Below are 27,680 nucleotides of genomic sequence, written 5' to 3'. Positions count from 1 at the left end.
TGTTTACTGAACAGCCTCTGCCAGAGACCATCTCCTTTTAGTCATTGACATAAAATGTAGCTTCAGTGATGACTGAGTCAGTGAATAACTAATGCAGCAGTCTAATTGAAGGCTTCTAAGAATATGGGTAAGAAACTGAAAAGATGAGAGAAGACAGGATTATTTACAATGAGAAACAAATAATGCATTGTGTTATCAAAGGCTTTCATGGCCGGAATCACTGAGTTCTTGTGAATTTTCTGGGCTGTATGGCCATGTTCCAGAAGCATTCTCTCCTGACGTTTCATCCACATCTATGGCAGGCATCCTCAGAGGTTGACCCCTCAACCTCTGAGTATGCCTGCCATAGATGTGGGTGAAATGTCAGATGAGAATGCTTCTGGAACATGGACATACAGCCCGGAAAACTCACAACAACCCAAATAATGCATTGATGAATCTATGGAAATGCTATAGGGCACAAAGGTGTAGGATAGCACAATCACTGCCCCTATCTTTGGACCTTCAAGCCTACTAGGCCTAAGAGAAATGGTAATGAGAGGAGACAGAGAGGAAGAGGGGAACAAGTGAACAACTATAGGGTGCAATGATCGATTAATGACTTCATAATGCAAAACTGTAATGTTTTGCATATATGATATAAAGGTCATGTTAGAATTTTAGGAATTATAGGTTACTAGATTTCCATTCATAAGATTTCTTTGGCTTTAGTAACTCTAGTCTGTCCAGCTAGATCCAAGTAGTAACATTAGAATGGCTGACCAAGAAGAAGAGTCAGCAGCAATAAATAGCTTATTTATGTTTAGCTTGTGGATCATTAATATCCTAGACCTTTCTATAAGAACTGTTGGTAAGTCAGGTATTGCCCATCCTATGTTTGTACACTTTCCTGCTTAAATTGTATCACCTTACACTTTTCCCTTAGTGGTGAGCTGGAAGAGGTACAACTACAGTTTAAAGTCTTGCATGCTGTCATCTTTGTGAAATCTGTAGCCATTTGGTCCAAGACAGGCTACTCAAAGACTTTGCTGTTGTTTGGTGAACTGCAAAACTTTAACAACGTTCACCTTGCCAAACTGCCACAGCAAGGCATTGTCATGGCATATGAAAGAGTGCAGATGGGGGCCGACCAGTAGTGGCAGCCAGGCAAAAAAAGCTAGACAACGTACAGATCACTTTCCATGAAGGACGTTGTTAAAGAGTAAAGGTCAGCCATCTCTCAGAGGTTGACTGCCTCTCTCCATGAGATTATTGATGCTCTGAGATAAGATTTGCAAAGGAACTCAGTTAACATGAGGTAACTCCCGCCCTCCTTTAAAGGAGTGAATGCATCTTCCTTAGGGACAGCGTATAATGCTGCAGCCTGTCTATCTCTGATCCTGCCGACAAAAAGTGTCATAGCAATGCATTGTCGTCCCACATGAAAGAGCACAGTTGGGGGGCGACTCCAAAGCTGCCTGCTGAAGGAAGCCTGAGTGATCTTCGAAGGTACCCACCCAAGGACTCAAAACTGAAATTGCTAGTAGTGTGGAAGACTGGGTGGTATTGTCTCCACTGCAGGACTCCCTCACCATTGGTGACACTCCTTTGAAAACATGACAGAATACTGGTGGGAAAAGGAAGGAGGGTAACATGGGACCCCTATATGAACATTTACTTCTTTTTCACTAAAACCGGCGGGATCTAAATATACTTGGCTGGATCTTTCCTATACTGATACTGGTGTAGTTATAATCCTTCTGCTTATTAAAATCACAACATATAATGAATTAATCTGCCAAAATAAACTGTTTTCACAGTGTTTATTCTCAACTTGGTGGCTATAGGAATTATTTACTGTGTGCCCATGCTATTTTGCTGTGTGTTCATTACCTCATGTATAGGAGCTGCAAAAGTTCAGGTAATATTTTGTTTTGAGTGCTTGTTAAACTTCTCAATGTGAAGCTATGGACCTGTTTCTGGTTCAAAATTTCAATATACTACTAAAAACTATTCAATGTTTGGCTTCCTTGAAAACATCTATAGCACTCTGTTTTCTTCTGTGTTGCTGCAGTGTTACCTATCTGAAAGGATTAATGGGAGAACTATATCGCAGCAATTAGAATGTGCTCTACATTTCACTGGTTGATGAATGTAGGTTGTTTTCTTCATTATTCTACTGGGGACAGCAGTTTGGTCCAAACAATCTCACTGTTGCTCAGTATTTTTTACACAAATAACACAGTCAGGTTGGCCATTTATTGATCACCAAAAAGAGGAAATACATTGCCACAAAGTTACAGATTTAAATACTAATTCATAGGTAATGTACAATTAGTGTGTATACCTGTATTGGTATATAATTCAGTTTCATGCATAAAACGAGGCCACTTTGAGTCTCTTTTGTGGGTTATAAATAAACATAATAAACAGTAGTAGGAGGAGAATAATAAAAATAAGAAGCTATACAATTTAAATAGAAGAGCAGTATAAAGTGGAAAAATGTGACCATTTAAATTTAAATTTAGATTGCCATTTGAAATAGAGGACACATTCAAAGAAAATAATGACCTCTGCAAAGCAGGATACTTAGCTATCTAAACACTATGCACCACATTTCCAAATTATCTATGAATTGGTCCATTGCATTTGATAATTGGCAGATGTTTCAGCTGTGAATTGTTAGAAACACAAGAGGCCACAAGACAGGGACATCAAAATGTAATCTGGAAGGCAAATTGAATGTAATGTTTGTTAGCGGGGTGTGTGAAGAGGGGAAGCAGAGTAAAATACACACACTACCCCCCCCCCCTGCTAGGTAGGTATATGAATTCAGTCCTACCACTGCCTCTTCCAGCTGTGCAATGGGACAGACTGTCTCCAAGACATGCAGTTAATACCAATCCCCAAAACAGTGCAGAGTCCTGGTCACCGCTTGACAGCCTCTGGCCTTGTATAATAGCTCATCAGCTTGAATAAACACTCTTGAGCTCTGTCTTTCACCCAAAAGTTTTATTCTTAATTTAGTTGCTACTTCTAACTATTTACAGGTCTTCGCTTAGTATATAAAGGTACCCACAACCTCAATAAGACCTTCACACAAGGATGGCAACAGATTACATATGCAGAGAACCTTGGCAAGGCCTCTAAAATGGCAGATAGCAAAGCACATGGGGGAGAAGGAAGTGCACACACAAGTCACTCCCATTCTTCCCTCCAGAGGACAAGAAATGGCTCATCTGTCCCTCTAGGATCACATATTTACTCTCTTAACTCTTTGGATTGCACTGTGAGTACATGTCTAATAAGAATGGTATTCTTCCACACTAGAGGTACATGCAATGCATTCTTAACCAATACAGCATTTTTCTGCTTGACAATGTTTACAGGTTCAGCTATCTCATTAGACAGTCTGAGACAAGGGTGGGCAGATACTGAGGGTGGGCAGTCATGGAAGATGTTGGGGCAGGGTGTGCCACGTAGTTTGTTTGCTAAATTAGCCTGTTGAGTTAAAGAGGAAATATGGGATGATCATCACTGTTGGAAGTAAAATTCAACTGCCATCTGCCCATGTCTACAGTGGAAAAGAGGCACCATCTTGTCTTGTGCCTCATGCAACAAAAGGTCATAGACTAGCCTTGAATAGCCACTGCATTGAAAGTCACTGTAACTCCCTTCATTTAAAATATCACGAGGCGATTCCACAATGACCTTCCTTCTCAGATATTATAGAAATCAGATTTGACAGTCTTTAAAGACAAACTGTTCTATTTCTGAACTTTGCTTTTCCTTCCAAGCCTAAATATATCTTCCTAGAATTTACACAGAATTTAAATTCTTTCACTATCTTCTGGGAATATGCTGAATAGCTGTTCTTCAGTTCTTTTTCAAGAACTTTTATCTGGTTAAATAAAATATAATAATAATAATAATAAAACTTTATTTATACCCCGCCACCATCTCCCCAACGGGGACTCTTACTTTAAATGTTTTCAAATTGTCAACAGCAACATAGTACCAAGGGATGTGAGCTTAGCCTCTGGGTCGACTGGCAGAATGCACATTCATGGGCTCTGCCACATGTCAGATAGAACGGGCTGTGGCGCAGCTGGTTAGTAGCCAGCTGCAATAAATCACTACTGATTTATGAGTTTGAAGCCCAGGTCGGATTGAGTGCCCAACCATTAAATAGCGCCAGCTCGTTGTTTACCTAAGCAACCTGAAAGACAATTGCATCTGTCAAGTAGGAAATTTAGGGACCGCTTATGCGGGGAGGTTAATTTAACTAATTTACAACACCATAAAAATGTCCAGCAGCGTGCGTGCTGGAAGATGAGGAAGTACTCCATCAAGGACTCCGTGTCACAGTGGATGATGAAGCAGCAGCTCCCCCTGTGGCTGGAATCGATCATACCCTCATGAAGTCAGAAGCTGGAGAATGTTAAATAGCCTCTGTGTATTTGTCTCTGTGTGTCGCATGTCTAATGGCATTGAATGTTGCCATGAATATGTACATTGTGATCTGCCCTGAGTGCCCTTTGGGGTGAGAAGGACGGAATATAAATACTGTAAGTTAATAAATAGTAAATTATTTCAGGAGATAATATTTCTAGAACATGGCCATACAGCCCGGAAAACATACCCAACCCAATACATTTATTCCTGCCTATGAATTATTTCATATATTTCAGTATTTATAACTCAAACTTTTACAACCTTTGGGGGTAAAATATATGATAAAAGGTACATGTGCCTCCAGCTTCTTACAGCAAGGAAAAGAAAATGGATTGAGTTGCTATGGGTTTTCCGGGCTGTATGGCCATGTTCCATGTCTCTCCTGATGTTTTGCCCACATCTTTGGTAGGCATCCTCAGAGGTTGTGAAGTCTGTTGGAAACTAGACAAGTGGGGTTTATATATTTGTGGAATGTCCAGGGTGGGAGAAAGAATTCTTGTCTGTTGGAGGCAAGTGTGAATGTTGCAATTGGCCTGCTTGATTAGCATTGAATAGCCTTGCAGCTTCAAAGCCTGGCTGCTTCCTGCCTGGGGGGACCCTTTGTTGGGAAGTGTTATCTGGCTCTGATTTTTTCATATCTGGAATTCCCGTCTCCTGCGTGGATTGCAGTGACATGCTGAAATACAAGTATCTGGGGAAAAAAACCCATATGTCTATCAAAATGCTAATCTGATGTGATAAATTGCTGTTCTTCAATATGTTTCAAGAGGTTTAGCTGGAATCCATGTATGACTTTACAATCTTAGTTCATCTAATAACATGTTTTGCTGGTAGGTGTCATAAACTAATTATTTTGGATATTTTTCAGAGAGAGATTATGCTATTGTTTTGCTGTTGAGCAGTGTGGCTGTACCTCTAGAGCAGAAACAATCTAATTGGGTTTGCCAGATGCCCTATCCAGGTTGGCCTTACTGTTTCAACCCTTGTCTCATCTTGCTCTTTCACCCTCAAGAACCCTTCCTGGGTCTGTACTTAAACCACAAATTGACCACACCACTGGACAAGTGGATACATTTATCAGCAAGTTCAGTGCACTAGAATGCGACTGAATTCCTTCTTATAAGTAAACGTTCAGGTAGAGCTACTGAAAATAAAACCAGTAAAGATTTATCACATTATAAGCAAGTTACACTTGGATGCCCTGAATTCTTCTCTCTCCCATCTCCTGTGCCAATGAATCTGAAATACTATTCAGTTTTGTCCTATGTTAATCTATTTTCAGTATTTAAGCCCTTCCTATCCACTTCCTATTCCTACCTCTATTTCTAACTGACCTTCTTTAACTTTTTCAGATAAGCCTCTTAAATTTTCACAACTGTCCCCCAGGTAGGCTTCTTGCCACGCCATTCCATGAGCTTCCCAGCTTCTTATTTCAAACAAGGATAGGCCACTGTAGCCTTTCCTTTGATCAGGACTTATTATTCTTGCACTAGGGTGAAGAATGTCAGGAACGGGCATAGCCCCAAGTTTTAGAGACAAATTGGAAGCTGATGTTTGCTATCTCGTGTGATTTACTGCTTGCTTGCAGAGCAGGCTATCAATAAATACTTGAGTTCTGTTCAGGAAAGCTGCCAAAAGTTGCAGCAAAATGCAAGCGCAAACCTAAGCAAAAAGAGCATGCAAACGTAATAGGACCAGGAGATACTAAATGGGCATGAGGACATTACCTTAAGGTCTCCAAGAATCATCCAACCATTATCTTTTTAAAAAATCTTTGAGAGAACCAATTCTAAATTCTCATAACTTTGAAATTAAGTAACCAACAGGTACAGGGGCATACATTTTTCAATTGTGCAATTAACTACTGTAAACTATGTTAAATCATGTTCTTGTGAAAAGAAGGGAGTAATTTCCTTATTTCTGTTTCTAAACAAATATTCCAGCCGCTATTTTTTTTTCTTTAATCAGAGGCCTACAAGTTCAGCAAAATCTGTGGATAATCCCAAATCTCTCACTAAATCAGGAGTGGAAAGGGTATTGGCTTCCTATATTACACTAAATTTTTTTCCTGTACGGTATTAGAACTAGAATTAATACGGGAATTTTCCAGTGTTTCCAGTGGAAGCTGAACTGAAATTTCTGTGCCATAATAAAACAAGTTTCAAACTTGATAGCAGAGTTGAGTAGAAAATGGTTTTGTAATATTTTGTATTATAGACTTTAACATCACAGGAGCAAAAAGCATTTGTCAGTGTGATTTTTGAACTCCTCCATATAATCGGCATACCAAAGTTTGTGTGGAAGGTATGTTTTGTCTTGATCTCTTAGTTCCACTCCAGGGTAGTTATGGTACACTTTTCTAACAAACAGTGGTAATGTTTTGTTGATTTTTTAAAATCATAATTTTCCCAAAATGTAGCAAACATTTTCTGGGACTGTTGACACAGGCCTGACTAGCCATGATTCACAACTACTGCAAGTTGTTAGAACACAGTAAGGATCTCAAATTTATCCTGAAAGTGGTAAAAAGGGGCTTAAAATCTTCTAATAGACTTTATTTCATAGATATGAAACACAAAAACACATTCAAGAGCACTAAAAGAAATCACACTGGAATATCAGTGTTCATGCTTAATTAAAGCTGAATTGATAGAACTTTCAAATTTCTAGAAGAACTGTGTGTGGTGTGACATTTTTATTTTGTCGTTCAGATTCATCATCTAAAATACATTAAAAACAGCTGTTGAAAACAAATTTTAAGAAAAAATCATTGCAGACTTGGTAACCAAGCAACAAATGACAAACAAGAACTTATATCTTACCATAAATTAAGCAGTCACGGAGTCTAAACTGTTATATCAAAAGCTGAGTATTATTTTGGGATATGGACATAGTTCACTCCCTTTAAAAAAATGCTTGGTGTATTTTCTGACTGTTGTTTTTACATGATTTCCACAGATTAGTTCCTCATGCAAATTTCATTTATCACATAGTTCCCTTTTCTGTGTTTTACAGACAGAGTTCAAAAAAAGGACAAGCTGCACAGAAAATGGCTGCAAGGCTTACAAGTTCAGCATCTTAAAGCGCACAATTCCAGTAATGAAGACTTTTTTAAAAGTCTTTTTAAAAAAGTGTTTTGTTGTGTTTTTATGCCTCCGTTGATCTTTAGGAGATGAAATAACATTTATTTTTGTATCTCTTGGATTAGATTCTACAGTGGAATTTGATACTAAGGGCCATTCCACACAGCCCTAAAACTTGGGCTAAAAAACAGATTCACCTGAGGCGTCCAGATGACATTTGAGGCTAATTGTTTCAAACTAGAGTGAAACAAATTTACTCAGTTTAATCTAGGTTTTAAATACACCTGTAAAGATCCCGACCTTAAACTAAGCTCCAGATCTTTATATGTGAGGACCCCGTGGGGACTGACTCCCACATCTGCTTCCACGGTCCTGGGAGTCAGTTCCCACAGCCGTCCAACTTCTTCAGACTCCCAGAAGCCCGGAGGAGGACAATTGCACCCTTCTTCCAGCCCTCATTATCTCCCCCAAAATTTACCCAAGGCGCCTTCCTTATGGAGAGCTCTGTGGTCGCGTCAGAATGACGCTTCAGGAGGTGGGGGGAAGGCAAAATTCCTCCTTCCCCCACCTCCTGAAGCGTCATTCTGACACAACTACAAAGCTCGTCATAGGGGCCCGCATGGCTGGCAGGCCCCTTGGGTAAGTTTTAGGGGAGGGAATGGAGGGCCTGGAGGGTGGCTGGATGTAGACCAGCAGAATTTTAAGTCTAATTTAAACAGTTCTTTCAATGGAATCTTCCCTGCACTTTTAACACTCAATTTTGTGGTCTCCCTTTAGAGAGATGAGTACATTTTTAAAACACTTCTTTCAATATTTATTTATTTCATAGATCTACATCCAGTCCTTCTCACCTCTCTCACTCGGTCAGAAAGTTCAGCAGCTCAGTGGTTTAACCTGTTGCGCCATTGGGGGCTCCTGTTAATGTCCCTATTACTGAGAAATAATATTTCTAGCTTGATGAACAGCCATTACTTTGCACTGGAAACACAGCAGAAAGACATGGCAGGGGGCAGATTGGACTGGGATAATTGATGATGATCAATGACAACAGCGTTCTGGGCAAGGCTAACTGTTTATAAGGAGGAAGCATGCATGACCTTTTTTGGGTGACTAAGATCTTGTGTGACTTAAGATATTGACTGAACAGTTTTTCTATGGAGATAGGAGTAGAAATGGAAATGATGTATAGAGGAAGAGGGGGAAAAGAGCTGTGTATTAGGAAAGCAGGGGATGAGACTGAATCTTATGTTTTACTGCTCTTCAATATTGTTTTTGTTTTCTTTTGAATTTAATTGGTAATTTAGAATTAGGCCATGTTGAGCTCTCCACTTAGATAATTAAGGATAATCTATATTTGGACTGGAAGCATATGACAGCAAAATGTTGACATTGCAGATTACAATATGATTGGTAAACTGGTACAGAGAGGAAAATGTACATTAATGGTGGTTAGAATTTTCCAGTTTGGAACCTGAAGACAGAAAGAAATTGAAAATCAAACTGAAGAGTAATCTTTAAAGTATGTCAATGAAAAAAGGAGACTAATAATTAAATGAGAAATGGATTGGAGGATAATGTATGGTTACCATTCATATATAGTGAGGTGGTTGGTGTTAGATTTGCAGTTTTAGGTAAGTGCAATTTTGTGATTGTGCTTGCTTACAATAATCAAGAGTAATAATATATTATATTTACTATAAGAATAAGAGCAAATGACCAAAGCTTCATTTTAGAGTAGTGTTTTTGAAGCTTACAGTAATCTTTTTTCCTTTTCTTTTTTTATGGCAGGAGAATTACTTCTCAGATTTTTACCTCATTGACTAATGTTTCACACCTTGCCTGACCTTGGTATGACTGCAGAGCATTTATTTGATCTTGGCATTCCTTCTGCAGACTGGCTGTCTTGGGATCTATCTAGTTCTTGTTAGTATGAAATATAAATCCATGTCTCTGGCACAATCTGGTCTTTTCTTTCCGATGTTCCCCTTCTCATCAAAAGTCCAAATATATATTTAAAATGTATTTGATTTTGAGGACTAATTCTGCTTCAAATGAAGAAGAAGCATTTCCAATTTTCTCCAATAACTACAGATTGTGATGTTAAGTGGGAAAAGAAACAATATTGGTAGCAAAGAAAGTCCTCTGAATTCAGGTTGGGAAGGCCTTGACTTATGTAAATGTAACTGAAGATTCATGAAAACTAGAGCTACACACACTGGAATCAAATAAGCCACAGGGTTTTTTTTCTTTGCCATTGTGTCACCTAATTAGCCTAGCAAATCCCTTGGCTATGGATATGAAAACACGGATGTCTTGCTCACAGCTTTTGTCTTTTGCTTGTCTCACAATGACAATTCGGAGCCATTAATTGACATATATTTTATAATCCTATGTTCTGGTATGTTTTAATTCAAAAATTAATTTTAAGAACATGACCTTCACAGAATAACAGTTGGATATACCTGCTGTCCATTAAATGTATGGAGAGAAAAGGATATTTTGCATGTTTCGTGTTGACGATGAAGATGTCGGTGCTGCCATTAATTCAACAAAGGAGGAGGCTGTGCATGCAATGAATATTTAATATAGGTCTTTGTTGCTCAATAGTGTAATAATAATGAGAAGTGACAGACTATGTCGTACAAACACAAATGTATTATTTATATCTTAATATGTGTTATGACAACAAGCTCTAAAATAAAAGTATCTTCCTAGCCAGTTACACTGAGTGCTTTACTTATTGTAATAGAGTTATTCATCTGTTAGCAAACTCTCTCAGTAAGGTATTGATTCTTTTTGTGCACAAAAATTCCACCATACACTTAATTTTTTTTTAAAAAAAGCCATCTGTTGTCCAGACTGAAAGTTATGTTTAACACCGCTTTATGACACCCTTTCTGAAGAGGGCTAATCTTTTTCACAGAGTTAACCATGTTTCAGGAAAACCTACACTAGGGTTTTCATAGGCTGGAAATGCTGACAAATTGTAGCCCAAACGTATTTGGTTGACAGCCTCCTACATGAGGAGATTCAGTGATATCTGTTGCTTGTTTTGGTTTTTATTTTACAGTATGTCCCTCCCGACCTTTGCATCTGTAACTTTGTGCTGGAACAGTCTCTGTCTGTGAGAGCCCTCCAGGAAATGCTTGCCAATACAGGAGACAATTCCAGTGAAGGGGTAAGTAAACTTATTTTGTTGTGTTGTCGAAGGCTTTCATGGCCAGAATCACAGGGTTGTTGTGTGTTTTTCGGGCTGTATGACCATGTTCCAGAAGTATTCTCTCCTGACGTTTTGCCCACATCTATGGCAGGCATCCTCAGAGATTGTGATAACCTCTGAGAATGCCTGCCATAGATGTGGGCAAAATGTCAGGAGAGACTACTTCTAGAACATGGCCATACAGCCCGAAAAACACACAACAACCCTAAACTTATTTCCTTTTTGTTACAATAGGATACCAGGCATACAGGTCTAATTTGTTTTTCACCTTACTGCCAGTATCTAAGACTTTTTCAAAAGTGAAGCTGTTCAGAATGAGATTAATGATATCTTCAGACTTTCATTTTTCTATTTAGAAGTTTTCTGTGAAAGCTCACACACTTTGCAGGAAATTCCAACCTGAGAAATTTAGCAGATTTTAAACAAACAATGAAATAAAAAATCTTGTTTCTTCAGAGACCAATTATTTACTGCCAGAATGGAAATAGCTGCTGAGAGATAAAGAACATCCTTGAAGATATTAGCTAGATTTTCAACCCAAGATGTTTAAGTGTCAATCGCCTTCAAGATAGGTCATGTGCAAGTAGCATTACAGTAGAGTCTCACTTATCCAAGCTAAACGGGCCGGCAGAAGCTTGGATAAGCGAATCTCTTGGATAATAAGGAGGGGTTAAGGAAAAGCCTATTAAACATCAAATTAGGTTATGATTTTACAAATTAAGCACCAAAACATCATGTTATACAACAAATTTGATAGAAAAAGCAGTTCAATACGCAGTAATACTATGTTGTAATTACTGTATTTATTAATTTAGCACCAAATTATCATGATATAATGAAAACATTGACTACAAAAATGGCTTGGATTATCCAGAGGCTTGGATAAGCGAGGCTTGGATAATTGAGACTCTACTGTACTTTGTCTATTAGAAATGTCTGTAGCTGAATATGTGAGTAAATTCCTTTGTTCCGTGCTCTGTACTGAAATCTGTAGAAATTTGGGGATTTTCTCTCCCCTTTCACTTTAATTTAAATATTATTTTCCAAATCTGATTGCCATTTAAATATGTAGTATTGAAATATATGCACCATAGTATGTCAGCTGCTAAGGGAACAAATATAACCAGCAATTTTGTTGCTATATATTCATCCCAAACTACTAACTCTAAAAAGTGAGACATACAGTAGAGTCTCGCTTATCCAACCTTCACTTATCCAACGTTCTGTATTATCCAATGCAGTCTGCCTTTAAGTAGTTGATGTCTTTGTTGTCAATGTTTTCAATACATTGCTATGTTTTGGTGCTAAATTCATAAATACAGTAATTATTACATAATGTTACTGCGTATTGAACTGCGTATTTGTTGTAAAACATGTTTTGGTGCTTAATTTGTAAAATCATAATGTAATTTGACGTTTAATAGGCTTTCACTTAATCCATCCTTATTATCCAATAGTTTCACTTATCCAGCGTTTTGCTGGCCCGTTTATGTTGGATAAGCAAGACTCTACTGTATGTGAATAAACCAACAGTGGAGAGGGGTTGATTGTTGGGGGCTCTTCCATTTAGTTGGCAATTTTAATTGAGGATAATAATCATGTACAAAAGACCCAAACAACTGGTCTGCTTTTGTGATTTGATTATTCCCGAATATGTAGGGTATCAAAATGTAAAGGCAAAGCTCGTGGAACAAGGTTTTTAGATTTTGATGCCTTGTATCATATTTATTAAAATACAGTATACCACCTGATTATGTACAGTGGTACAAAAAACAAAAAATATTTGTCCTGTGCTTCCTCAGCATTGAAATCCTACAGCCTTTGTAAGTTGGAAGGCAGCCCTTCGACTAATGAAGTACTTTGTGGTTGGTCTGCAAGCCTGCATTATCTGTGGGGTTTTTTGGACATGAGCTCCCAGAATTCCTGACCATTGGAGAAACTGGCTAAGGCTTCTGGGAATTGAAGTTCCAAACACATGGAGGGCCACAGATTGTGCAGACCTTGGGTCTCTGTATTTTCAGGAACTGAGGCAGGGCTTCTCTCTGACTCTGCCCCTTACTGGATGGCAAAGGGCTCAACCTGGGGCTTGAGGCCACCCTTCATCCCCTTTAGACTTTAAAGCAGGCCTGCACAACCTGTGACCCTCCAGATGTTTTTGACCTCAACTCCCAGAATTCCTGGTCACTGGAACAGCTGACTAGGGCTTCTTGGATTTGGAGGCCCAAACACCTGGAGGGCTGCAGATTGTGCAGGCCTACTTTAACGCCATGATGTGGGAAGGAAAGGAACCAATTGCAGCCAAAGCTGCCAGGGACCAGGAGTACCTTATACTAACACTGATGTGCTGACCTCTGTTTTGTGGACTGCACTGTGAACACAATAGATAAACCTAACCTATACCTTTAGGCATGCTCAGTTTTTTTTTAAATAAATTGCAATTGCTGGGGATAAACTAGAAAACACATAAACTTCCCAATTCCTTATTCTAATTATTTAAAAATGCCATGTGAATAACTTCCTTCCAACTTATAACTGATATAGAAATATGCTATTTTTGTGATTATTGCTGCTCATGTTACACTGAGGAGAGGAGGAATAAAGAGGAACAATGATATCATGAAAAAAAGAGTGATTAAAGTGAATGGGTTTTGTGTTTTCACTAGTGGAACCTTCTCTCAACCCTCCTCTAGTATCTACTGGAAGCCGAAACACAACCCAATTGTCGGTCTGTTTTTAAGATTTTGTCTTCAGCCATGAGGATGAATGCTGTGTTAGATATGCCTCTTAATATGTCATGGTTCTACAATGAACTAGAATAATCAACCCCAGTAACAAGCTGTGGTTTCCCTCTTCATTTGAGCAGTAGAAACAGGGCTCCACATAATTTGAAGATGATACTTGTTCAGAGGTCTGACATTGCAGTATATGGTAAAGTCTTAGGGTGTCCAAGACTTTTGAACACACCAGAACTCCCAAGTTTGCCGTGGAGCCTGTATTTAAGTAAATTTCAGAATATTTAGCTCTAAGTACCTCTGCACATATGAGAGTTTAGTCCAAAGATAAGTATAGTTAGCTTTCCTGGAATAAAATATTTTGTAGCTAAACATAAACAGTCACTGAGCACTGGCGAAAATGACAGTAAGTCATTTGTCATGAAAACCAGAACAAATTATTCCAATTTATCAATTATGCCTTATTTCTTTCTGCAGAACTTAATGAGTTACTTTTCTGTCTTGTATACTTATTACCCATGTAGCTGGATTTTTACAGAATCTAGAAACTGTTTGTTATTCCTTGATTTTTATTCATATATTTAATTATGGAATAAATTTTGTTGCATGTTGCTATAGAAGAGCATACAGAAACTTGCCACTGCAGCAACACGGAGAGAAGCTATAATTATGCAAATGATATTTCCTACAGCAAAATGTCCCTACAGTTTTCTTCTTATGGGGCATCTAGAAGGAACTTGTCAAAATCAATGCTACAGAAAAGTGGAGAGGTGACAGATAAAACCTGCATTAAAACACAAGGCTTCCTAGAAGTAGAAAAACAGAAAAATATGCATATGAATGCAGGCAGTCCTTTTCTTTTTTAATAAGTGGTTTGGTTTTTTTTAAAATTGCCTCATCACTTAAAATGAAAGAAAATACAATCTCTCTTTAGGGATTTTTGTGCTTCCTTCAGCACTGGCTGTTACAGTTGCTGAAAATACAGTTTTATGTTTTCCCTTTTCTTTCCATGGTAACATACAAGTAGTACATTGATGGGACTGAACTTGAATGTGAAATAATGTTTCCTTTGGGCAGAGAAACCCAGAAGGGATGTTTTTTTTAAAAAAAACAAGAAAGTGGCATTTGATTGACAATGGCCTATTGGGGTTGTATGCTATATTTATGGTAAATGGCTATAAGAAATACTGCAGGCTTGTTTGAATGAGCTGTGATATGGAATAATGTAAAGTTTTATACCACAGAATGATTAAAATAGTGATTATGAGGTTCTCGAGCAGGACCCAGTCTCTTTCTCATATTTGGCAAAAGCCTGCCATCCTATGCATGCTTAGCCGGGAATACATATACTGTAATTGAATTCACTGGAACTTACCTCCAAGTAGACACACAGGTAGCTTGAATGGCTGCACAAGACTATTTGATGCATACTTGCATCTTCAGAACTGTGTTCTATGAAAATTGCTTCATGATAGTGAATGCAGATTTAGAACAATCTTGCATGGAACCCTATGTAAAATATTCGTTCTGGTTAATTTTAACTGTTGCTAATTTTTTTCCCATAGTCAGATAGACCCCATATCTTCAACTCAACAAATGAGCTGCTTTGAGAGTCTCCAAAGCCTTGTATCACTATAACCAAAGAGGAATATATTTGCCTTCCTTAGGTTAAAGGTATTTCAGATAATAGATGATAACTTGCAGTTTGGAGCAGGATCAGGTAGTCCTCTTGATGTTGCATTATAATTCCCATTATCCCTCACTATTTGCTGTCTTGGCTAATTCTAAACTGTGAGCTAATGTTAGAATGTGGTCACCTTAATCATCTGAGATAAATAATGCTTTAAATAAATTCATATTCAAAGTTAAATACCCGTTCTTTTCTATAAATTTTGTACTAATAATCTATGCATTTGTCATGCATTAGCTAGCTTTGTTTTTAAGAACTCAGTTCAAACATAAAAGCCAATTAGTACCTGACCTAGTGAGAATGCATGCATTTACTACACACGAGGAAGGGAAATGTACAGTAAGCATCTTTTTCCCTATTTCTAAATTATTTAATGTGAGGAGAAACAACCTTATCTGAGTTATTGTTTGCCATGAAGCTGTAACAGGGACAAAACTCTCCTGGATATACAGTATAGCTCTGAATTTTCAAATGTAGTATAACCCCCATATCCACATGTGATATGTTCTTGAACTTACTATGGTAACAGCAAACCATGGATAATAGTGATACCATATACAGTATCTTAGAAAATTCTTATAGGGGACATATTTTGTTGAGTATGTGGGTCATATTGTACTCAGGTTCCATGTTCAGTCTAATGATTATCAGTGGGAATGATTTATGAAAAGCAGGAATACATTTCCTGTGTGACAGACATGGCTCCCCATCCTATGACTTTACACTGAGGAACAATCTTTTGGCATTCGTCAGCTAGTATGGTTTTTCCTGGGATCCCTTTCTGACCTTCTGGCCACCTGGACATGAACCACAGTAAAATCCATGTTGCTTACTAATAGGGGTGTGCAATCTGGGTACACCCTGTGCCATTTTGGTGTCGGATTTTCGGGTGCCCCCATTCTGTTTTTTTGGGAACTGGCTGAATTCAATATTTGGGTCATCTACTGATTTTTAGGATATTCTTAAGTTTCGAGAAATAAAATTTCCTTTACAAAACTCCAGAAGGTATCCCTTGGAATTTCTCCACAGCAACAGTATAGAAGCAGCAGCAGGGCATCATTCCTGCCAACTTTCCTGAACTGGGGCAGGAGTACACACAAGCCAGAAGATTGGGCAGGGGAATGAATGAGTCAATCAAAGAGGTGAATGAGAAGAATAAAGGGCTTTTTTTGTAATAAATAAATAAATATATGGGGGAGGGGGGGAGGAAGTGGCAGGACTGAATGGAGAAGCAAGACAATAGATAGGGCTGGGGAGGGATTGAATTCTCCCCATGGGGACTCAACGGAGTCAGGCTATCCCCTCCCTTCACTAAACCATCCCCACAAAGGTAAAAAATATTTAAACAAACCCCATGCCCTTTCACAGCCCCCCAAAAGCATGCCCACTCTCACTTCCCTAGCGAAATAGTAATAAGAAAGTCTGAAAGATACTAAACTAATAAAATTTAATAAAATTGCCAAAGGAAAACTTTGGAATTGAGTCCAAAAGCAATCCTAAGCAGCGACGGCACTGAGATGGAACATGAACTTAGCTAGCACACGATCTCTCTCTCTTAGAAGCCAGGATGCCACCGGAAACCAGTTTGGTGAAAAGACACATGATCCACTTTCTTGCTTTGATTGGCTCAGGCAAGGCTAAGAGGGAGAAACCCCGCATGAGGGACTGTTGCAACAGCACTCCCGAAAGCAGCCGATATCAGCAGCCACGTGGTTCTTTTCGGCCAAATTAACCCAAACCCCAGCATCCCTGCTGTTTCCGGGAGTTTGGTTCCCAAAACTGCTGGATTTCCCGGATCCCATTTTGAACAATGGCACCATGGACACCTCCTACTTGCTAATAGGGTCACACTGCAGAATTATAGCAGTTTGATATCACAACAAACTACAAATCCCACGATTCCATATAAGGGAGCTATAGTAGTTAATGTAATTACAATTAGTGATAATTCTGCAGTGTGGATAGCCTCTAAGATAAGCAACAAGGTTGTTTATGTTTTGCTAGATTCAATCTGAGATGATGGCTCCTCTGAGGAAAATACAGTGAAATTGCTCATATTATTCGAGTTAATAGTGGATTGGATTTTTTTAAGTACTTGTATAAGTGCAAAGAACATATGGAAATCCATGCTGGAACAGAATCAAGACTTCTCAAACTCCAGTATTCTGTTTGCACAACAGCTAGGTAAGTGAGCAGTAGGAAAAATCGAAATTTCTTCACTTCTATATTTTATAATATGTTGGCATGCAAAAAAATGTACAAAGCGTATCACTTCCTGTCTGGTCTTCATTACTTTATTCATCATCTGAAGCCCCCCCTCCAGGTTCCTTTGCCTTTGAAGTAGCAGACTTTTGCCCACACCTATCCTCAGGTGTTTATGGTTTTTTTGTTTTTGCTTGTTGCATATTACGTAAGCTGCAGATAAAGATTTTATGAATATGTCTCTATATTGGAAAAAATGGCTCATGGGAGGTGCTGAAAGTTTCGCATCACAACTGGCAATTGGCTGTATTAAGAAATTAGCAGCAATTGAGGTGAGGGAGCTAGTCTCCTCCTCCTCCCCCCCCCCCCCAACCAGGTGATTAATTCTGGAAGCTAGCAACAGTGAACATCAGCTTGGCAGGTGTTAATGGGCAGACCTTTGTGTGCAAATGCTGATTTGTTTGAACATCTTTGGTCTGAATCTAATACCTGTGCAGTGTGTGCCTGGCATTTATATGCATTTCCTTTCTTATTATTGTCAGCAGACATCCTGATTAGTGCCTCCTTGGAAATCTACCTTCTTTAAGCGACCAAACAAAAAGATGCAGCGACAATTTTGCAATCTTTCTGTATCTATATTTCTACTTACACCCTTCAGCCTGGTAAAGAAAGATGTTGTTGTGAATAAGACACCTAGAATCTTCACATTATGAAATTGTTCATTAAAATCAACCACAGAAATCATAACACAGAAAAAATTAAGATAACAAAGGATAGTATTAAAATGCAAATTATATGTATAACATTGAAAACCACAGTAATCTTAAATGGGAAGGAGTCAGCCCTATTTTTGTCAAAAGCATGAATTAAATTTTTAAAATCCCTTTGCACTTGAACTATTAATTGCTATTAATTTGGAAACAATTTGAATTAGATTTCATACATGTTGCCTGTTTATAGTATCATATTGTAAAGAAGTCCTTATGCGCATATATTCCTGCCAATGCATGTTGGAGTTCTTGAACAGTGCTCACCTGCCAAAACTTGCTTGTTAAGAACGGTTGGTTGACTTGACTATTTATTGATTATAACATTTTGTGTATTCATTTGGAAAAGAAAATAATCATAATGACTTTACATAACAGAAAAAACATGTACAAATATTTTTCATTTTTTTAAAACTTCTTTATTTATGTTTCCACCTCCCTGTTTTTATTTGATGCGGCCCAGTTGCACCTCAGGCTACTACCACCCTGTTGGTTCATTCTAGCGACCCGCAGGGGGCAATATCACCCATTTTGAGGAGCGTTATTCTAGAGGAACAGAACTCAAAGAGAAACGTAATGGGTTTTCATGGTAAAAGCAGCAGCAACTAACTTACACGTTGAGCAGTTTCTGTGGTCACATCAATATGGTTATAAAACTCTGTTTCAGATTTACTAACCCTGAAGCTGTGTTTTATATTTAACATTCTGCATACTGGTCATTTTCTTTGTATTGGTTGTTAAGGACAATGAATGTTAAATAAAGTGAGCAGAATCTACCTGTGCAAACATACTGCCTACATTTTACACATACATCATTCATTGTGTTTGTTTTTAGCCTCTGAAGAAGAAACTTCTGGTAGATTTTTACTGCCATTAATCTTTGTTTCAGTTCATGATTAAGAGCAAATCCAGTTTTGCCTAAGTATAGTTTGAATCTATGTTTTCTGTAACAGTTCACACAAAAACACAAATATAACTGTTTGTTCACACAAATACACAATCGTGTGTGGCACTAAATTTTCATTTACTATTTTGTTTTTGATTTTGCTAGCCTAGAGATCTCTCCGAATGGGTATGTTTTTTCTCCATTTATCTGAACTTCAGCTACTGCATGAAACTCCATTTGTACTTGTAATGAATTAAATCTCTTGCTTTTTATTGCGCTCAGTGGTTTCATTTTATATTCTGGTCATCTCATGTATTTTTTCTTGTAGCTGCAAAACCTCAGGAATAGGCTTGGTCCTCATTGGACTTCTGTTCTTTACACAAATTAGTGTTTGAATAAACTAATAAAGCATCACTGACAATTTACAATATCTGGAAGGCTTGGTATCTATCGGACATCCAAATGGTCCAAAGCATGCTTACTAAAAAGTATATATTGTTGTTTTAATGAGAATTATAATCTAAAGCTCCATAATAAAGGACTGATCATTTGACATGTAATCTTTAGCCAAGCACAATTTTTTGCAACTGAAAAATAAATAACATTATGGAGCTACAGATGAGATCTGTAATAAAACTGTGTCCTCCTTTCCTAGCAGGAGTGCACCTGTTTAGATTGCCTACAAGCCAGCCATACCCTCCTCTACCATAACTGCAAAAAGGACCTTGAGTTGAGCATTGCAGACCGTCTGCAGTTCTCCATCAGCAACATTCCATAGCTACTGAGCATGTTGAATGTTTTGCTCCCTTAATTTGTTTTCCAAACCTTGGGGTTTCTTAAGCATTTGCACATATCTCTTTATTTCTCAGTGGCTGGCCTTGGTTTTTCTTTTATCAATAATCACTAAAAGTTTGTTATGAGAGGTTATATGCATTACATTGAAATAGAATGGGAATTTGTATTTTGTGTTATTTAAACCTCAACTTTAATTAAAGCAAAATGTCTTTTAGCCCAGTACTGTGAAAATAGCCATGAATACGTGAAATTGCACAGGCTAGGTGAGGTAGTGACAGAAGTAAACATCTTTGGTGGGGAGATGCGAAATCAGACAGTGCTCCCAGGCCTTGCCTTATTGAAACAAGTAGGATAAGATGATATATTGCTAACATTGTCTCTTCTACACAACTAATAAAGGTACAGAAGCCCTACCTTCCAGCTTTGAACATTCTAAGTAGTAGTTGAATGGGGGCCTTGAGTGTCCTACATAGATTTTTGCTTTTCACACCTGACTAAATGAAGAATATAGCTTGTAAAAATGAGCACAATTCAGTTTTCTTTGTCCTAAATGAAAAGATGACAATGATAATGCTGCTGACAGTGCATAAGATGATGACAACAAAAATGATGATTACTTTTTTACTGTTATTTTACTGGTGTCGATTACATTAATTTTACAATGTAGGTATATTCTAAGTCTTTATTATTATTATTATAAGTCTACTTCCTGAAATTCAGTTTCAGTTGTCCCATGGAAAGGCTTACAGAACTCTTATTCAGAATTAATGTTATGTTATGTTAAACAAGACCAACACAAAGGAGTCTATGATGTATTTTCAAAAGGAGAAAACTTCAGAATTAAAAAGTAACTTTTGTAAGATCCATAAGATTGTATTTATGAAAGCAGATTGCATATTGTGTAAGAAGAGCTTATTTTACCATGTTTTACTGAAGTGAGGTTTGGTCCTTGCTGATTTGTATAAAAAATTTACAGCACTATTGTATGGTTCTGCTGAGTTTTGTTCTCATAAATCCTACATTTGGTTGAAAAAAACCCTGCCATTTACTACCATAGTGAGCTTCAAGTTTTTGTGCAATACTAAAATATCACAGTGTTGATTTTATTTTCCCAATCCACAAGGCAATTAGTGATTATTTAAAAACTGAAGCCTCTAAGGATTCAGATGTCAGTATGAGTGGGATTCAGTGTCCTAACAGAAATAATAGTGCAGGCTCAGTTGAGTTTGCAACTGATAATTTTTTAAAAAAATCAATTTGGGGTTTTTTTTGGGGGGGTTCATTGTTATCTCGAGCTCTGTAAAACATACACATGCCAGGGGGAGATAAAAAAACAACAACAACAACAACTACAACAAGAACAATATATTTCTTACCTGGTTCTCCTTGCAGCTCACAGCAGGATGCAACATGGTTAAAACTGACAGATAAAACATAACACAAACACAAAAGGTTTACCAGAGGCGGGCTAGTTACTTATAGTTTGTTATTCAATCTCTTTCCTTATCAAATCTAACTAGACTTAAGCAACACAATGTTTAAACAATGATTTAAATGGAATAATGGTTTTTTGGTTTATTTCTAATGTGTACTTGTTTCTGAATAAGAAAGCAACTTCCACTATTTCTTCAAGCAATCCCAACCATCCAGTTATGCATTTCACCATCACTTTGCCAAGCCTCCCTAGTATTTCTCTGTTTTCTTCATGCACTAGACCTTGCTCCAAACACGATGGATGAAACTCCTTTTTTTAATTTTTAACCTCTCCTGCAAGCCTGAGCCCATACTAATCATTAGCCCTTCTTACAAATATTGGCCTCTCATTAGTACTTTTTCTTGGTAATTTGTCCCTTTCCTCTTTTTATGTACAACTCATAAATTTCTTCTATTGTCATTCTCATCTTTCTTAGATGCCTCCCACTTTGCATTCTCTTTGGAATTGCTTGTAATTTTTACTTCAGTATCTCACTTTTAAGGAACTCCTTGTCTTTCAGCATTTTGGAACATCTGCATTTCCTTGCGTTTATTAAAATTTCCTTTCTTAAATTTCATAGTGTATGTTCAGTGAATACTCAGTTTTGCCTATGCTTTTCCTGCATGATGGGTTTGCACTGAATGGCTCATGTAGTCTCTTCCAACTCTATTGTTCTATGATTTTATAATGAATCTTGAGAAATTATGATCACTTCCACTTATAATACCCACTTTTAGTTCATTGCCATCAAGTTAACTTTCAGCAACACTGTGAATGAGAGACCTCCAAATCAATTTTTTATCAAAAGCCAATGGAGTTGTTCAACAAAGGAGTTGTGCGATCCCTGTATTCAATGCCAGTGAGCAATTTGCCTGCAATGCTTTGTACCAGCTGTTCAAAAATAGCTCCATGGAGAACAATGGAGATAAAACTATAGCATGTGTCACTGTGATCAGACCTGATACCTCAAGGAATGGGCACAGCTGCACACAAACCTTAAGTGTGAAAATGTATTCCTGACCACTGCCAAATCCTGAGCTTCCTAGCTCATGGTTAAATCCAGGTGTACACCCAAATCTCCATTTTCATTGTGTGTAAATGCAAGCTGCATAGGCTGAATTACTTATTCCCTGATCTATCTTTAATCACAAGGAGTGCCTCCATCTGTACCTGGTCAATATTCTTGTTGCTTTTTTCACTTTTTGAAAAATGAAACAATCAGCAAGCCAAACAATAATTTGTTGGATGTTGCAGTTTTAATGAATGTGACTTTAGGTAGTTGAAGTTGCCAGTTACTGTTACATTTTTTCCTTTTGAAAATGCTTGGTTAGATGATACAGGAAAGCATCATGAAATTCTTCAGTCTGCCTTGGAGGTCTGTAGTAGTCCCTTCCCCACATACAGCTATGGCACTGCTTGTTTTTCTTTTCAATAATTTTACCGAAATGCTCCGCAACTGCCTTGTATGCCCCATGGCATAGATCTTGCTAGTGTACATATGCTTTATATATAATACTACTATGTCTTATTTCCAGTTTGTTTGGTTCTTTTGGAATCTATTGTACTCACTCCCCAGTTACTACATTCCAGGGATGAGTCTCATCTCTATAGTCTCCTTAATACCCATTGAAGTGTATTCACTCTTTGTTTCCCATTCATGTGCATTAACAGAGCAGACTAACTATTCATAGGTTGTCATTCTATATGAAAAAGTCCCTGTTGGGAAATAAAAGTTATGACGGGTTTTTTTTGCCTCTATGCTATAGCAAAAAAGACTGGAGTCTTTGTATCTTTAAACTGTTTAGCATAAAAAGGAGCCATATGCTCTAGTGCAATTTTCACAGTAAAGTGAAATAAATGTTAAATTAATTTAAGTTTGCAAAAACTTTTGTAATCTCACTCATTAGTGAGATGGCTCTTGAAGTATTTTATTCTTTCTTGCAATAGTGTAAGTAGCAAAGATGTATATTTCTAGACCTCCATTACTGTCTCTTACTGAGAAACTTGGAAGTGAATGAGGAGTCAAAATGCATGACCATGTGTCTACTATTCGCCTGTGAAGCTATGGACTCTAAGGACTGATTTCAGCAAGAAGTGAAAAGGACTAGCCAAGTAGAACAGCCACAATTTTGCACTATTATGCTTTGAAAATCTTTCGTTTAAAGACAATGGGAGAGTTTGTTTGTGCATACAGTGACACTTCAGAATGCTAACTTTTTTGCATTAGAAGGAAAATGAGTCAAACTCATACCATAGTTATATTGCACCAGCAGCAGAGTATAGTTGAGAAGACTATGGGAGGAATCCAGCTAGGAAGAGGCATGAGTTCAGCACGGGCTAATGTCCCAGATCCTTCCATACCGCAATGCTAGATTTATTGCACATGGCCATAGTTGTTACATACTGGTGGAAGGATCCACTGCATATGCTCATGGCTACGTTCTTTATTACTGCTACATAAATTACATGACTGATTCTTGGCACTGAAAACAAACTTGGACATTCGGCCTTACTAGCTACATTTAGACAGCAAGATAAGGTGTGTTTTGTTGTTGACAAGCAAATTTCAGCATACATATTTTCATAACTAAAAAGTAGACTAACATTTTGCTTCCTTTTTTATTTAACTGCAGTTTAGTACATCTGAACTCTGAAGTGTTCTGGAACTTAAGTGTGGTTTATTGAAACAAAGTTGCCTAGCACATATTTGGAAATGCGGCAGTTTGCTTCCCTCTCCTCCCAAAGAATACAAATCAGCCCCAAATGCTGCAAAACGGTGACCAGAAGTGATATTACTTCAAGTGTGCTAAAACAAGCTGTCCTAGCCCACTGGGCAGGAGTGGGAGGGAACATGATCTGCCTCCATGCAGGTGTACAACTCTGCCATTACATTTATAACTATTGCTCCTTTATGTTTTTAACAAAATATAAGTGTATCTAAATTGCCTTGCATCAAAAGTCATGTGTGATTGGTGATTGTTCCACTCATTCACAAAAATCAGGGTCATTAACAAAATCTATTCTTACAAAATGTATTGTTAAACAGATATTTCTGCTTCCTTTCCTAAATGCCAGGTCAAACAATGGTCTGCATGTGACCTTCCTTCTTTCTATATAGATTTTGTGCTGAACAGCGGGGGATATAGCTGAGATGCAGGTATAAAAAGAGGGCATAAGGCTTTCTAATTGAGCCATGTCATGGTTCTGAGTCATTGGATAAAGAGAAAGTGTGGAAAGAATATGAGTTGTGCTGAAGGGCAAAGCAACAACAAGACGAATAGTCTTTCTGCTGAAAATGGAACCAGTTTCTGCCATTTTTTCAGCTATTCTGTGGTAGATTTCTCCGTGTGCCAGAATTAATGTCACTTTAGGTAGGAAGGGTTGCATTGTGGAAAGGGCATGGAAGAAAATGATACAACATTCTGTCCTAGAACACTGCTTTTTGGCTCTTCAAAACATTCCCATGTGACTAATTAACAAAATAAATACTGTAGGAGGATCTCTGAATTTCTTGTACAGAGTGTATCCAGCTAACAATTTTTCACTGATGGAGACCTGACTGATGAAAAAACACATCAGCTCCCTATTTAAAGTTTTCTGCTTTCCTCATCTTATAGCAGACTTAATGCCATGCACTGAAGTGAGATATATCCTGGGGAGAGCAGTATACAATTGCTGTTAGGTTGGCAACCCAGGTTAGTATGATTTACCTTGCTACCTGCCGTGTAAATGCACTCAGAGGAACAAAACATAAAATCTCCCCATGGTGGAATGCAAGATGTAGCTTTTAGCTCACTAAGTGGCTTTACAAGAACTACAGAATAGCACAAATCTAGCTTCTACATTTAGATAGATTAATAAGTACTTGTAAGGGGTGTAATCACTGTGTGGGGTGTTGGTTTATTTTTCACTTGGTCATCAAATGCCTGTGGTTGACATCTCAATGAATTGTGGCAATTTCTTTGTCCTTGAATATCTAGTTCGATTTAGAATCTCAACAAGGAAATGTAATGACATAAAAGTGTTGTTAATGTTTGTGGAGATAATATCAACTTCCTGACTTTCATTTAGCCTTAGCTGTGACTTCTTATTGATCCCTTTTGTTAAAAGGCCATCAGCTAGAGTTCTCTGCCCCTATGATTACTACGTATCTTCTGGGAGTTTTCTGTTTTCATTATATTTTGCCTAGAACCAAGTTTCCAAATCAAAACATGCAATGGAAGAAGGGAAATGGAGATAGAGGGAAAGGTTTGTTTGGTACATATTATCAAACCATAGTTTGACAATACAATTACAAATCTCATAAACCTTTATATTTTTCTTTTTTATTAAGTTTTTCTGGTTGTTATTGTGTGTCATGAAATCATTTCTGAATTACGGTGACCCTAAAGCAAACCTACTGACGATTTTTTTGTCATGTTTTGTCCAGAGAGGCTTTAGCTTTGCCCTTTTCTAAGAAAGAGAAATGTGACATGCCAAAGTCAGCCAGTATGTTTCCATGGTTGAGTGGGGATTCGAATCCTGATCTCCATCACTCAAAACCATGCTGTCTATCAGTGCTTCTGGGCATACTCATTTTTTAAAAAGTTTTTGTCTCTATAAACTAGCATTGTAGCATTAAAGAAAATGGCTTTTATAAAGAGGTGTAAGCTCACTTAAAGTATCAGCTTGGGGTTTTTTTTGTGAATTGAGCATGTAATTTGAACATTTGTGTGGACATCTGTGCATGAAGCTGTTTGTATGCCAGTGGGTTGTGTCCTTAGATGAATACTTAAAGTCTTTTCAAGGATAGATTGAGGGAAAAACTTGTTTGTGACTATATGTCTAATGAGTAATGAGCTCATAAGATGAAATATGTGACTCCTCTTAATGTATTGGCAAGATTCCAAAGATTTTTTTATTAGATAATACTATAGTCCAGGATATAGAATGAAAATAAGGTGTGAAATAATATTTTTTTGATAAAAAATATACATTTGTCAGTAAAAAAAACACATAAAGCAGTAAAAGGGGTATGCAGAATTCTGTTTAGCAATTGGGGAAAATTCAGCGATCCAGCAGATAGATTGAACAGAACCCAGCTGAAGCTTTAAATAATAATGCAGGAAAGAAAGAAAGGCAAGAAAGGCTTCCCTAGTCCTTTCCTCCAGTGATAGCCCCATTGGGAACTCTCTTTCTCAGCAGCACTTTGCGTGTTGCGGGCATTGAAGGAGCCTCTGCGCTCTCTCCCACGGCATGACTGTGTCCATTCTCCTCCCCTCTTTTGGCTTAAGCTGGTTGGGACTTCAATTCCCAGAACCCCCTCCTGTTTTTTTTTTAATTATATGGTAAAAACTAAAATTTTCCCCAAAATTTGGTGAAACATTCTGAAACCTGGCAGGCTTGCAGTCATAAATGTGGCCTACAAGTGAGACAAGTTTCATCCTGATAGTCCTAAAATTAATGAAGAAACAAACCTCTAAAATTTCCCCATTGGTGTCAATGGACCTAATTTTGGATATTTCCCAGAAAACGAAATAGGGGATGGAGAAGACAGAAACGGACCTGAAAACAGTATGGTTTTTGGCCATTTTGCGCATCCCTAGTAATAACAACTTTCAGTATTTTGTTGACCATATACTTCCATCAGTGCTAGTTAGTTAAGGTCAACAGTGTAGTTTTGTTAGGTTTTTTTAAATGATCTTTTAGGAAGTGAACTCATATCTCCATATAGGTAGCAATAACACTGTTAAAATAAAATTATCCTGATTAAAAGACATTTAATGAATCTGAATCCCATGAGCAGCATGTTCATCATTTATAATGCTTGTTCAGAAGCCCATTCTTATAATGTATGTTTTGTTTTGTTTTTTAATGCTTCTGGAAAGTTTATAAGAAAGGTAAGACATACGTTCCAAAAGTTTGCAGTCTGAAGCTGTTACAAAAAGCAGTTTCATTCTTATATATATCCAAATACAAACTTATGCAAAATAAAAAAAAATTAAAAAATAAGCCATGGGTTTTGGGATATGAATTACAGTCTCACAGAGGCTTAATTTTTGTACATCTTTTAAAAAATATTGTTTTTGTTTAATGAGACAAATGTACCATCATACAAACAAAGACATATGCGGAGAAACAAATTACCTTAAATACACAAAACAAGCATGTTTCATACAAAACACAAAACAGCTAATAAAACTATGTCAAACCAATATACAAAATCTACATACAAAAGTAAAACTAATGAAGAAACATAAAAACTAATGTATTCTAACTAATCTACAGACCTCTCTCTGCCTGATGGTTTTTTAGTTCTGACTAGTCTAAACCCTTTAAGAAATATTATATAAACACATTTCTTCATTTAATGACATTACTAGCTCCAAATCCCACACTCAGTCCCCCAGTCTTGTAT

At 37.5% G+C, this 27,680-nt stretch overlaps 1 protein-coding gene across 19 annotated transcripts in view; it reads left to right on the top strand.

The window, feature by feature from the left end:
- Positions 1-27,680, top strand: part of ryr3 (ryanodine receptor 3) — a 342,095-nt gene that overhangs the window by 68,557 nt on the left and 245,858 nt on the right. For 11 of the 19 annotated variants that reach the window (XM_062967291.1, XM_062967284.1, XM_062967275.1 and 8 more), the window contains exon 1: positions 23,125-27,162. In XM_062967291.1, the coding sequence (XP_062823361.1) occupies positions 27,046-27,162 (117 nt within the window). In that variant the 5' untranslated portion in view covers positions 23,125-27,045. Of the gene's footprint in view, positions 1-10,587; positions 10,696-19,179; positions 27,163-27,680 lie in introns of those variants that run through there. The other 8 variants (XM_062967281.1, XM_062967268.1, XM_062967297.1 and 5 more) reach the window with 4 other exon arrangements.

The sequence above is a fragment of the Anolis carolinensis genome, chromosome 1, assembly GCF_035594765.1.
Source record: "Anolis carolinensis isolate JA03-04 chromosome 1, rAnoCar3.1.pri, whole genome shotgun sequence".
Taxonomy (NCBI): domain Eukaryota; kingdom Metazoa; phylum Chordata; class Lepidosauria; order Squamata; family Dactyloidae; genus Anolis; species Anolis carolinensis.
Note: the sequence above shows the minus strand (reverse complement) of the source record. Positions and strands in the feature narration are given on the sequence as shown.